Source organism: Enhydra lutris, unplaced genomic scaffold (assembly GCF_002288905.1).
Source record: "Enhydra lutris kenyoni isolate GAN:26980312 unplaced genomic scaffold, ASM228890v2 scaffoldscaffold69, whole genome shotgun sequence".
NCBI lineage: Eukaryota > Metazoa > Chordata > Mammalia > Carnivora > Mustelidae > Enhydra > Enhydra lutris.
In genome coordinates, this window is record NW_019154153.1 from 2,045,563 (window position 1) to 2,059,613 (window position 14,051).

The 14,051-nt window shown below is 41.2% G+C and overlaps 1 protein-coding gene across 3 annotated transcripts in view; it reads right to left on the minus strand.

The window, feature by feature from the left end:
- Window positions 1–14,051, minus strand: part of LOC111159739 (adiponectin receptor 2) — a 104,324-nt gene continuing 90,273 nt past the window's right edge. For all 3 annotated transcript variants that reach the window (XM_022522318.1, XM_022522316.1, XM_022522317.1), the window contains exons 4-8: window positions 12,253–12,424; window positions 7,997–8,183; window positions 7,339–7,526; window positions 5,000–5,193; window positions 1–2,850 (exon numbers count right to left, since the gene is read on the minus strand). In XM_022522318.1, coding sequence (XP_022378026.1) covers window positions 2,722–2,850; window positions 5,000–5,193; window positions 7,339–7,526; window positions 7,997–8,183; window positions 12,253–12,424 — 870 coding nt within the window. In that variant the 3' untranslated portion in view covers window positions 1–2,721. The remainder of the gene's footprint in view (window positions 2,851–4,999; window positions 5,194–7,338; window positions 7,527–7,996; window positions 8,184–12,252; window positions 12,425–14,051) is intronic.

The following is a 14,051-nucleotide window of genomic DNA, read 5'->3' on the forward strand; positions in this document are numbered from 1 at the left end:
TTCATATTCCATTTGGTTCTTTTTATTAGAAGTTGAGAATACAGCAAGTTTAAGGGAAATCCCATAGTGAATGGAACCATCACACAGAGGCCTTTCTGAAACCCCAACCTTCTATGATCCCCAAAAAATGTGCTTTGTGGCTTCAGCAATTTATAAAGGGGAAGGGGGAAAATACTGAAAAAGGCCACTATTTAATGGTTAAAGAATGAAGCTGTAGAGGTCCTAACCAGCCTAGGGCCAACGAAGAAAATTAAAAATCTGCACAGAGCAAGCAAGCCTCTGATGCTGAGAGTAAGGCATTCAGGCGCCAACCTGGTGAGAGTTCTCAGCGAGCACTGTGAAGACCAAGTGCACAGTGAGGCTGTTGGTAGTGAGTTGCACGTAGACACACGCACATAAATGGGCGCACACACACGCACTCGCACACACACCCTAAAGAGGGAGATTTTTACTGGATGACACATCATCGATGTTAATTTCATTTTTCCTAACAGTTTGTGCTATGTTGAACCAGATTTAGCTCCTCCTTTGGGGTGTGGGATGACTGGGCCCAGAAACTTCTACTTCTGTTGGTGGTGTTACAGGGCTGCATCTTATACCCTGTATCCCAAAGTGCATGACCGAAGAGCAAGTCTGGCTTCTGATATGTGCTGTTGCTTCCATGAGACTAAGTGTCCCTGCTTCCAGATGGCCACTGCCCTGCTGGACTATTCCCTCAAAGGGAGGAATACTGTTCTTTATTGTGTCAGGCACCACACCAGTTCACCTACTCAAGTCTCTCGTTGGGTCCCTTGGTACCCAAGGCAGTGACCTTACCCAGAACCAAAATACTCTTAAGTCCTTCCCCAGTTCACAGTGGAGTCCTTCTTCCCGGTTCCCAGCTTTTGCTGGAGACTAGAAGGGGAGAGAAAGGAGATTACCAACAAGACAACGCTCTACTGGATACCAGACTCTTCCCATACGCCAAACGCCTACTGGAGGGTGCCAGCCCCCACACTTAGGGCTTCAATGTTTAGTTCTAAAACCCACAATCCCCAAGATGTAACTCAATCACCTGAAGCCTTGGGTGACAGCAAGTAACCCAAGACTCAAGTGCTATTTTGGTGGTTTGCCTATGAGCCAAGATTAGAATTCTGTGAACCAAATCCTTCCCCTACCATTCTCCCTGACACCATAACAGGATACCTCTGGGGCATGAGCAAACTTTTTTCTACTCCTAGCAGCTCTTTATAAAGATATGGCTGTACCAGACTCCCTGGCAATAACATACCAATTTCTTTTACAACTTCCCACCATGCTATCCCCAAAAAATGGGGTTTGGGGAATACTGATGACTCCATGGTAGGTACTGGACTGGCTTTCTTGTTCAAAGACAGCTGATATGTGTGTCACGACTAGGCTAAGACAGTGGTGCTAGAGGTGAAATTCACCTTTCCTGATCCAGAGGAAGCCTTCTCCCAACCTATGTACATGAGCTCAGGAGGCACCTGGACAAGCTGGAATCTCTTTTGTGGCTGGCTCCATGCCAGGAACTGTGATGCCAGGGAAAAGGTCCATTTGTATTCCCAAAACGAGGAAGGGTAGTTAGGGCAGTGACTTTAACAGAAGGATTCTGGGGCGTTCCTGAGCTCCACAGCAAAGATACAGAAAACTGTCACATCCCTGCAGATAAAAATCACCACAAAACTGAATAGGATGCCATTAAGTAATCTGATCAGCCCCTGGGCTAACATTTCCAGAGCTCCTCCTACTGTCTCCACTACCCCTTTGCTGGCATAATTGACTTTCCCAAGTAAATGGCTCTACTCTTTAGAAGGGGTCACTCTCAGCATAGAAAACAAATCACTCTCTCAAATGATACGTTAACTAGAGCCTTTATCTAACACATCCTGTCAGCCATTCACGTGCTGCTTCCACTGAGAAAACACATACAGCTTCCCTCCTCCACCTTGGGACTCCCTAAGGCTCTCAGACATGAGAGTGGTCATGTGATCACTGGGCTGGGGCTGTACTTTCTGCCCCACAGGGTCCAAGGAATGCCAGCCTTTAGAAGGCACCCTGGTGCACCAAGGCATTATACATTCTGGGGCCATCACCTGATCCTCCTACAGTCACTTTGTGCAAAAATTGAAACAGTGTGTGGTACTTGCATGTTTCATTCTGTACAAAATTCCCCTCCCTCCCCTACCCCTATGTTTTAAACGTTTATATAAATTCTTATTTAAACAGTGAGTTAGAAATCTTATTTACATTAATTTCTTTGTTCTCCCAAAAGAGCATCTAAAATCACATTCCCAACCTTTAATAGGATATAAATGTTCACCTAAACTGGTTTTTAAATTGATTTAAGGAGCAAGAAAGGGAGAAGAACGAACCACCAGCTAAACTGTGTTCCCATCTTCTACAAAGAAATGTGACACGGATCAGAAGCCAGTTTGCCAAGGTCGTGCAGAGCCCTCAATCAGTAGATCCCAATTATAAGTCAGGGTTTGGGCCATTTCTCCTTTTCTCCAAATTGATGCACTCCATCCTTTGAGGTATGATTTATTTTGTTTTTCTCTTCTCAGTCGTGTACCAGGTGGAGCCCCAGGGGCATCACAAAGCCCACGAGGCTGTCAAAGTTTGGGGGCTCCTCTGGCACTGGCATCAATGGCCGGTAAGGGAGGCCTGCAGATGCTGCAGGCCCTGTTCAGGGTCACAGTCCCCGGCTTCTGGAAGGTGTCACAGTGCATCCTCTTCACTGCAGCCTCCTCCAATCATGAAACGGAACTCCTGGAGGTTTGAGACGCCATGGAAGTGAACGAAAGCGCCAGCAACCACAAAGATGTGAAACAGCTGATGAGAGTGAAACTGGAGGGGGGTGGGGGAGAAATCCATTCATTATTAAAGTCTGCTAAAGAGTCTTCAGGTTGTTTGTGCTGAGCCAGGGCAGGGAATGGAGGTTACAGAGCTCAAATTCAAGGTGTCCACAGATCTTGAACATCCATTAGGCATATCACATTCTGCTGAACTGAAGGCCAGCTGTCCCCAAAGAAATCAAGGTGCTACTGCTAAATTCTAACCATGAAGATGTGTACGCATATCATAGGAGTATCTGGTGAACTCAGGCCAATGGCATACACATACTCTTGCTAACAGACTACATGGCTACAGTTAGACACAGGGAGATTTTCCTGTTTGCTGAAGAAAGCTTTTATCACGGCATTAAAAAGCACCAGAGCTATGGCCAATTTAAATGTTGCTCTCTCTCAAAACTAAAGGGATTTCCAGGATTAGGTAGAAGGTTAAAACATTATGTCTTTCCAGCTCTAAGACTCTGAAATTTCACAAACAACATACCTTATCAAAACACTAGGAAGGTCGGGCCTTTTCATTCCTTCTCTAATAAGAAGTGGTCTACAAGCACATGAGCTTTTTTTCAGATTTAATCTCTTCTGTTGAATGCTAGTTCATTTTTTAAAAGGGATCTATCAATTGCTCAGTGCACCAACATTACTTCAAAAATTATACTATTCTCTCATTATCATCTCAAAATTAAAAAGTACAGTGGCAAAACAGTATTCATAAAAAGAAAGGTATTAACTTCAGAGGTTCAACTAGAAAGGGCCACAAGTCACATCCCAGGAAAAGGTTCCTAGGAAATCAAAGGGGATTCATTCTCAAAATAAGTTGGGGATGGGGGGCTATCTCCATAATTGATGTCAAAATGATGAGAAGGCAATCTCCAAAAGATAAATTAACTAATGTGAATCTGAAAAGGTTGCCTAAATTAGCATTATATTCATTTTATGGAGGGCTAAATTAAACTTTGAAGACTGGATGATCAATTTAGTTTACAATAATCAGCAACAGGTCAAGGAACAGAATTCTAAAGGTCAGACTTCATATCAAACAACTCTTCAGGGCGCCTAGGTGGCTCTGGGTTAAAGCCTCTGCCTTTGGCTCAGGTCATGATCCCAGGGTCCTGGGATCGAGCCCCGATCTCTGCTTGGTCGGAGCCTGCTTCCCCCTCTCTCTGACTGCCTCTCTGCCTACTTGTGATCTCTGTCAAATAAATAAATAAAATCTTTAAAAAAAAAAACTCTTCAATCCTGCACCTACTGAAAATGTTTCAGGCCATTTTCAATTACAAAATTTTCCATCTACTGGACCCTTATATTTCTTTCCCCTTCTCTTTCCCTCTCTCTTAACCACAATTTAGTTAGCTCTCCCTCCTCTCTTGCTACCAAACACACCTAAACACCAATCTCTTGTTACAAATCACCAAATTTTAGTATCAAAAAGGACTCTGCTAGGGGTGCCTGGGTGGCTCAGTTGGTTAAGCCTCTGCCTTCAGCTCAGGTCATGATCTCAGGGTCCTGGGATCGAGCCCTGCATCAGGCTCCCTGCTCAGCAGAGAGTCTGTTTCTCCCTCTCCCTTTGCCCCTTACCCCTTGCTCATACTCTCTCTCTGTCAAATAAATAAAATCTTTTAAAAAGGGGGGGGGGGCTTTGATAAACAATCTGGTCAATCACCCTCATTTTCTAAATGAGGAAACCAAAACAAACTAAATGCCTTCCTTGCCAGTTCAGTGTACTACAGGAGCACAGACTCTGATATTACACTAGCCTGATTCAAATTCTACTTTTTTCACCCAGCAGTAACTTGTCCTAACATTGGACAAGTTACCTAATCTCCCTAAGCCTCATTTCCTAATCTATAAAATGAAAACATTAATAACAGTTGTCATACCTTATAGGGCCAATGGATTAAATGAGGTAACCTGTGCAAAGCACTCACTCAGTACCATGCCAGCCACCAAGTAAGTGTTCAGGAAACGTTAGTCCTCACTGTACTTACCATTCAGAGACACACAACTAATGAGGAAGAGTTACAACTAAAATACGGGTCTCTCAATTTTGAGTCTAAAACAACTTCAATTATTTCACTTCCTGGTCTGCCAGTAATACACTATCAGATATGTATGTATACATACTAACTCCCCCTGGTCATACTTACCCAGATATCACACTTGCCAGGAAAAAAGCGTTCAGGGATGCGGGCAGCATAGAGGGCGGCGCCTGTGATATAGAGGCTGGCCATCAGCATCAGCCAGCCGATCTGCCCTATGGTGGCGGCCTTCAGGAATCCCTCCGAGATGACATAGTGCAAGGTAGGAATGATTCCACTCAGGCCAAGGCCCAAAAATACTCCTGGCAATCACAAGAATAAAATAAAGTAAAAATGCAGAAAAGAAATAAGGAAGAAGAAATATTACAATATAGCACTAGTAATTCTATAAACAGTATTTCAAGTATGATGCTTCTTGTTTGAAAGGAAAAAGGTGGCTCTTCAAACGCTGGGATAGTGCCACAACAGACAGCAGCAACTGTGTTCTAGAAGGCAGACCCATTTACAAAAGCAAGGAGCCTCCTGCTGAGAGAGGCTCAGCTTAACAAGTCAGCAGTCCTCGATGGGTTTAGAAATGTGTTGCTAAGTGCTTCAGCTACAGACAGCTCTGGGAGTTTGTTTAAACTTCCCTCAATGCTTCCACTTTGTAGACAGAGACTGCAATACAGAGCAATTTCACATATTTCATCTCCCTCTGAAGCAACAGGGATTCCTGGCACTGAAGTGGAATGGAAGAGCAGGGGTGGGAACTGGGGAGGTTAGAGGAGGTCACAACTGCTCCTGAAAGCTCCCAGACCCAAAAATACCAATCTGGTACAGAAATCTATCAGAATCATGCCACCACAGCCCTACTGCCTTCAAAATCATCTACAGCAGTGTGTTTCAAACTTCTGGATATGACTTAGGTTATAAGATCAACTAAGTGAATCTGGATTAGCATTTTTTTTTCAGTGAACTACAATGAAATAAAAATCAGACTGTCACAAATGGAATGTTAAGTAACAGTCTGTAAAAGCTGAGTAATGTATGTGGTGTGAATTTATGAGTATATACACAAATCTGTGTCAGTTGAAATACCATGGGAACATCTCACACCCAGAAGCCAGTAACTGCTCCTACATTTTGACAGAGAGAGTTAAAAATGACCTTTAACTCTCTAAACACAAGACAAAAAGCCTATTACTTGTTTTGGACATTACCAAGTAAGTTGCTGGCATGCAATAATATTATGTATGCACATACACATGATAAATAATAGGCATCTACAAGAGAAGAGGAAAATGGCAACGCTCATCTCACAAAAGGGAATCGACCAGGCCTAAATAAAAACCTTTTCCTACTTTTACTCCTCACTAAAGAAAAACCATCACAATCCTGTTTCACTTGTTATTTTCCTCTACATGCTAAACAGAGGCTCTAGTGGTTTTGCCTACCATTCTGGAAGTCAAAAGCTCAGGAGCTTGGTTCTTCTGATGTGTATACAGCAAAATGTTCAGCTGTACTCTCATCTCCTGTGTTGAAGCAGGCTTAGCCCCACAGTTAAGTACTGCTGAAAGTCACCCCTGACCACTGCTTCTCTACTTAAAAGGGTCAGTGGGTAGACTGTTGTGAACAGTGGTCATTAACAAGAAGTTAAATTCTAACTTCTAACCTTGTAGGAAACTGCAGATGTACCATGGCTTGGATTTTAATACAAAATGGTTTTGGGGTTTGGGCTGGGGTTTTTGTTTGGTTTTTTTAAAGGTCACAAGAAAAAAATACTCCTTTTACTACTACTTGTTCATTCTCAGTAGACACCAGGTTTGATAGTGAGGAGAGAACACTGAAGGACATGGTCCTGGCTACAAGGAGTCCCAGTCCAGTAGGAAACAAAAACACATCCCTGTGAACTCCCCACTCCTAGAGGAAGGCTCAACCAGAGGTTTTTGGCTTTCCAAACAATCTCCATCGAGACAGGCATGATTCTAAATATAAAAAGCTTCCTTATCCCTGTATTAGAAGAGATGTATGGTACTTACGTTGGTAGAATACAATCAGTATGAAGTTTTATTTACCTAAGCAGTACACATTTTCGAATAAAAATACAAAACAAAAAAATAATGCCAACAAAAGAACTAATCACTTAAAAAAGTACACTCCAAGCTGATAAAGAGTAATCATTTTTAACAAAGGTTACAAAGACATTGCCTTATGGACAGTATATAGTCATAAACTCAAGTGAATTACAAATATATATACATTGACTCATAAAGCTCACCATGCCCCTCAACTCCATGCACTTTAAGACAACTAATGAATACTACCATATTAAAAGCCCCTGAAGAACAGGAACTATGACTTATTTATCTTTGCATCACAAGTACATAGCAGAGGACTTGGCATGTAGACCTTTAATAAATGACTGGTAAATTAGCAAACACGCAATGTAAAACCCCCACATCTCTTACCTGCTCGTACTCCTCGATACTGAGGGGTAGCAAACATGTCCCACTGGGAAACTATAATGGCCGCAATGCCCAGCACACAGATGACAATCAAGTAGATGAAGCAAGGTTGTGGATTACAGTAGAAAGAATAATAAAGCCATGGAACAAAACTTCCCATAATCAGAAGAGCAATACCAGAGTAATCCAGTCTAAAAAAGGAAAAAAAGTCATGTGATATTAAAAAGCACAGCCCAGGGGCGCCTGGGTGGCTCAGTTGGTTGAGCGACTGCCTTCAGCTCAGGTCATGATCCTGGAGTCCCGGGATCGAGTCCCGCATCAGGCTCCCAGCTCCACGGGGAGTCTGCTTCTCCCTCTGACCTTCTCCTCGCTCATGCTTTCTCACTGTCTCTCTCTCTCTCAAATAAATAAATAAAATGTTTAAAAAAAAAAAAAAAAAAACCAAAGCCCACTAAAAAAAGTTTCCAATTACTCCCCTATAAAATGAGCTAGCAGTTAAAAGAAAAGAGGCAAACAGGAATGCTTGCTTTAATTAAAAAAAAAAAAAAAAAAATTTAAATTCCCATCAGACAGTATCAAGAATTCTGGCAATTCTGCTAGATGTTCTTCCCTAACCACTGACTCAAATACTTGATTACAATGTAGACTTTCAAATACTTACTTAGAGAAGAGCCGGGAGACCCCTTCTGAGTGGCAGTAGACTGTGTGGAAGAGCCATGAAAAAGAAAGGCAGAGAATGGCCCCCAAGAAGAATAATCCAAAGACCACCTTCTCTTGCAGAGGGGCCACAAAGGAGATGTTTGGGCGAAACATATAAAAGATCCCCAGGCACAGGAAGAATACACAACCTACAAAAAGAGTAGAGAGAGAAAAAAGAGGATCCTTGTCAAGAAACAGTGTTGTGTGTTGATGAAGTTCTCAGTCCTTCACAATCACAATATCTGAATCAAAAGCTCCATGAGAAAGATTTTCCAAATAACTAAAGCATATCCAAAATTCTGGTCTACTTCAAACACTGCTGGTACCATATACTCCTCAGCTTCAAAAACCAAGTGTTTTTGTATAGGAATAGTACTTTATTTATCTAAGAGCATAATCCAAAAAGAAACCAGACAATGCTACTACTTCTTAGAAGGCTAAATTTGTCCACTTCTACCTCTAGGTCTAGGATAAAATTTCATTTAGAAAGTTTTTGGCACATATGCTGGAGCCCAGCTTTCAAAGACCCATTTTCTGTTTGCTTTTGCAATTAATTTAAATGCCTCCAAACCCTGTCAAGAAATACAGCTTTCGGGGTGCCTGGATGGCTCAGTTGGTTAAGCATCTGCTTTCTGCTCAGGTTATGGTCCCAGGGTCCTGGACTGAGTCCTGCATTGGCAGGGAGCCTACTTCTCCCTCTCCTCCCCGCTCGTGTTCTCTCTCTGTCAAATAAATAAAAATCATAAAAAAGAAAAGAAAAGAAAAGAAAGAAAGAGAGAAAGAAAGAAAGAAAAAAAAAGAAATACAGCTTTCCTCCACCAGTAGCTGTCAAGGAACACTATGCTTCTCTGGTTCTCACTGGTTGACCCAAGAGATTCAAGAGTTAAGGACAATAAAATGCCTATTCATTCTATTTCATAATCAGTTTTTAAACTGCTCTTCTAGGGCACCTGGCTGGCTCAGTTGGTAAGCGTCTGCCTTTGGCTCAGGTCATGATCCCAGCGTCCTGGGACTGAGCCCACATTGGGCTTCTTGCTCCACAGGAAGCCTGCTTCTCCCTCTCCCACTCCCCCCTGCTTGTGTTCCCTCTCTCGCTGAGCCTCTCTCTGTCAAATAGATAAATAAAAATCTTAAAAATAAATAAATTAAATAAGCTGGTCTTCTTCACACTAAAATACATGTTCTTACTACTTAGGAAAAGGTCATGGGGCACCTGGGTGGCTCAGTGGGTTAAGCCTCTTGCCTTTGGCTCAGGTCATGATCTCAGGGTCCTGGGATCGAGCCCCGCATCCGGCTCTCTGCTCCGCGGGGAGCCTGCCTCCCCCTCTCTCTCTGCCTGCCTCTCTGCCCGCTTGTGATCTCTCTCTCCCTCTGCCAAATATATAAATAAAACCTTTAAAAATTCTTTAAAAAAAAAAAAAAGTCACTTAACACAAGGAAGGCACAGAAATTAAGATGTTAAACATGTGCTAAGTAACTGTTCTATTTAATAAAACTTTACCCCTGAGTTAGAAGTCAGCAATGAACTATATTTGCTGCTCTATTCCACCCTCACTACACTAGCAGGTAGGAAGGCATCTGGGGACACAACAGAAATCAAATGTGTGAAAAAAAATGCAAGTCGAATGGGGGTAAACCAGAAAAGATTTCGTATACTCACAGGTTTGTGCAACCATCACTATTATTTAATTTCAGCATATTTTCATCACCCCCAAAAGAAGCCCATAATTAATACATTCATCTCCCACTCCCTACTCTGCACCTAGCCCTAGATGACACTAATCTTTCTATCTCTGTGCCTTTTGACATTCTGGGCATTTCGTGTATATGGATTACATAGTATGTGGCCTTTTGTGTCTGCCTTGTTCCACTTAGCATAATATTTCAAGGCTCACCCATGTTGTAACACATATCATCAGTACTTCATCTCTTTTTATGACCAAATATACTTCATTTGCATGGATATACCACATTTTATTTACCCATTCACCAGCTGAAAGATGCTTGGGTTATTTCTACTTTTTAAATATTATAAATAGGGCGCCTGGGTGGCTCAGTGGGTTGGGCCGCTGCCTTCGGCTCAGGTCATGATCCCAGGGTCCTGGGATCAAGTCCCGCATCGGGCTCTCTGCTCAGCGGGGAGCTTGCTTCCCTTCCTCTCTCTCTGCCTGCCTCTCTGCCTACTTGTGATCTCTGTCAAATAAATAAATAAAATCTTTTTTAAAAAATAAATAAATAAATAAATAAATAAATAAATATTATAAATAATGTTGCTGAAAACATTTGTATACATGTTTTTGTGTGAACATGTTTTCAATTCTCTTGAGTACATAATTAAGGAGCAGAACTACTTATACCTCTGTTTAACTTTCTAAGGAACTGTCAAAATTGTTTTCCATAAAGGCTGTACCATTTTACACTCCTACCAGCAAAGTATGAGAGTTGTCATTTTTCTACATCCTTGCCAAAACTTGTTATTTTCCATTTTCTTGATTATAGCCATTTTAGCAAGTGGAAGGTGGTATCTCATTACATTTTTCAAAGTATTTGATTTGCATTTCCCAAAATGACTAATGATGCTGAGTATCCCTTTTTGTCCCCCTTTTTAAAAACTGAAATAGAGTTGACACTTGAGCATCTTTTCATGTGTTTTATTGGCCACTTGTAGATCTTTGGAGAAATGTCTGTTCAGATGCTTTACCCATTTTTTAAATGTCCTTTCATTGTTTAGTTGTCAAAATTCTTAGATCCTCATCAAATAGATGATTTGCAAACATTTTCTCCCATTTTGTGGATTATCTTTCCGCTTTCTTGATAATATCCTTTGACATACAAAAGTTTTTAATTTTGAGAAAGTCCAATTTAGGGGCACATGGGTGGCTCAGTTGTTGGGCATCTGCCTTCAGCTCGGGTCATGATCCCAGGGTCCTGGGATCGAGCCCTGTGTCGGGCTCCCTGCTTAGCAGGAAGCCTGCTTCTCTCTCTCCCACTCCCCCTGTTTATTTTATTCCCTCTCTCACTGTCTCTGTGTTGAATAAATAAATAAATAATCTTTTTTTTTTTTTTTTTTAAGGGGGGGTCCAATTTATCTATTTTTTCTTTGGTTGTCTATACTAAACTTAGGTGTCAATTCTAAGAAATTATCACCTAATCTAAGGTCACAAAGATTGACATCTATGTTTTTTTTTTTGTTTTGTTTTGTTTTTTTAAGATTTTATTCATTTATTTGAGGGAGAATGAGAGAGAGCATGAGAGAGGAGAAGGTCAGAGGGAGAAGAAGACTCCCCAAGGAGCTGGGAGCCCGATGCGGGACTTGATCCTGGAAGTCTGGTGTCATGACCTGAGCTGAAGGCAGTTGCTCAACCAACTGAGCCACCCAGGCGCCCGACATCTATGTTTTTACCTAAGAATTTTACAGTTTTAGTTCTTAAGTTTAGGTCTCTTTGATCCATTTTGAATTAACTTTGTAATGAGGCAGGGATCCAACTGGACTCTTACATGTAATTACTCAGTTTTCCCGAATACTATTTGCTGAAAAGACTATTCTTCCCCCATTGTATTCTTTTTTTTTTTTTTTTTTTTTTTTTTAAAGATTTCATTTATTTGACAGACAGGAAGAGACAGTGAGAGAGCAAACACAAGCAAGGAGAGTAGACAGGGAGAAGCAAGCTTCCTGCTGAGCAGGGAGCCCGTTGCAGGGCTCAAGCCCGGGACCCTGGGATCATTACCACAGCCAAGGGCAGACCCTTAACAACTGAGCCACCCAGGTGCCCCTCCCTGTATTCTTTCTTTAATATGCAATCAGGATGGAAAAAAATATTAGAGACCACATTCTACTTCAAGTAAAACTGAAATTTAATTTTCATTATGCTAAGTCATGATTTTGAAAAATCAGCTTATTTCTACTAAATAAGTACCTTTCTCACAGTGTTCATCAAGACATTATACCACATTTTGTACAGCACCTTTCCCTAGGCCTGGTTCAAGGACACAGTCTGAAAATCTAGTAGAGAAAATGATGACTTAGCTGTAATAAAATCAGAGTGCAAACTAGGATAACTACAGAATAAACCAGTAAGAAACTGTATCATTAGACATCCAGAAAACAAAATGGCAAATCCCAAATACATTTGTTTTATCCATATCCTCAAATACATGGGGAGAAAAAAAAAAAAAGTAAGTGAATCACTAATTCCTTGCACCACTGATATTACATACCTAAAAGATGTGTCCAGATGTTGCCTGTCTCTGTGTGTATTCTGAAAATGCTCTTAAAACAGGCCCGGAAAGAAGGCATTGGGGGCCGATGTCCATGTAAAAGGAAATCGTTATCCTTGAGCCAGTCTGGTAGTACATCATGAGGGATTACTCGCCACCGACCTTCCCATACCTGGAAGAAGAGTATTAATTTATTAAATATCTTTGTGGTTTTGTCAATGTAGCAACACTAGTTGCCCTAAAAGAATGGTTTCAAGCTTCGTTTCACTCTGGGTAAAGGTAGGGTCCACCTGTACTGACTTGCCTTTCTTCATCATCCACAACAGACTTTACCTCTGAAAAGCCCCTGTGATAGTAATTAAATATGACTGTTTTTATACTTAATATTTCTGTTGGTGAAAAAAAAGTACAGCTGAACCTTGAACGTGGTTTAGAAATGTGTGGGTCGACTTACATGCAGATTTTTTACAGTACAGTCCTGTAAATGAATTTTCTCTTATAATGTTACTAACATTTTTTTCTCTAGCTTATTTTAAGAATATAGTTTCTAACACCTATAACATACAAAATGTGTGTTGACTTTTTATGCTATTGGTAAGGTTCCCAATCAATAGTAGGCTATTAATAATTAAGTTCTGGAGGAGCCAAAAATTATGCATAGATTTTCAACTGCCAAGGGGTCAGTACTTTTAACCCCTGCATCATTCAAGAGCCAAACCTGTATATAGAAGCACTTGTGTGCCTTCTGCTATATTCTCTCCCTTTCCCTTCTCTTCCTACCACAACAAAGTCAAAATCTTGGATCTCTATCATTAACTAGTTAAAGGAGCTTTAATGAGAAAATCACCAAGCCCCAGTTTCCTCATTTATAAAATGGGATGATACTTTGGTTACTTTGTAAGGATCAGATGAAATAACCCAGAGCCCTTGTAAGTGAATTAGCAAACTCCAACATCCACCCCACAGGTGGAATGTAACCCAGACCATCCCCAGAGGCTATTATCTACCTAAAAGTTAGTGACTAACCCACCCTCCTCATGCTGGAGAGATGGCAAAGAAACTCAAACATTAAGGCCCTTCAAAAGTCTCATCACCACCACCCCTTCTTCTCTCTTTCTTCACTGTCCCTCCCCCTTGGACTATAACAGAAAAGAGATCAAGAATTTGGTATCTGTCCTTAAAAACCTGTCAACCTCTGCACTCTGCTTCTTTTAAGGTCTCTCAGCCCAGAGAGCTCACACCAGAAGGATCACTTAATCCTAACTACCTTGTTTCTGCTAATCAGAAAGATATAAGGGAAAATGCCAGGTATATGCTCTACCTGTAGTATTCAGGTTGAGACAATGACCCTACTCCTACCCCTCAGGGTTCTGGCAACAAACAAACAACGCAGTTAGGCTATACAATCTTGGCTCTCTTTCTTCTATGTGATTCAAAATGACTGCCAGCTGCTGAGCCCAATCCTTCTGTTTCACATCTTCCTGATCTCTGCTCTCCTTAATCCTTCTTACTGAAGTATGCTTGTAAAAGAACTGATCCTCTGTGTAACTCCAAAGAAAGCGAGAACTAACAATTTAAGAGAAGTGGCCCTCTTAACACTACTAAAACTCATTCTCTCTAGCCTCCCCACTTCCTCTCTCACCTTCTAACTCAAACCCTGAGGCCCATAGTTAGGATAATCTGGCCATTCCATGCTTGTTCATAACACACAATGAAATACAATAATGCCAAAAGACTAATCTAGATATTTAATGTCTACTGGTAATAATAGTTTTACCACTTGTAAAAGTAGCTGTTTG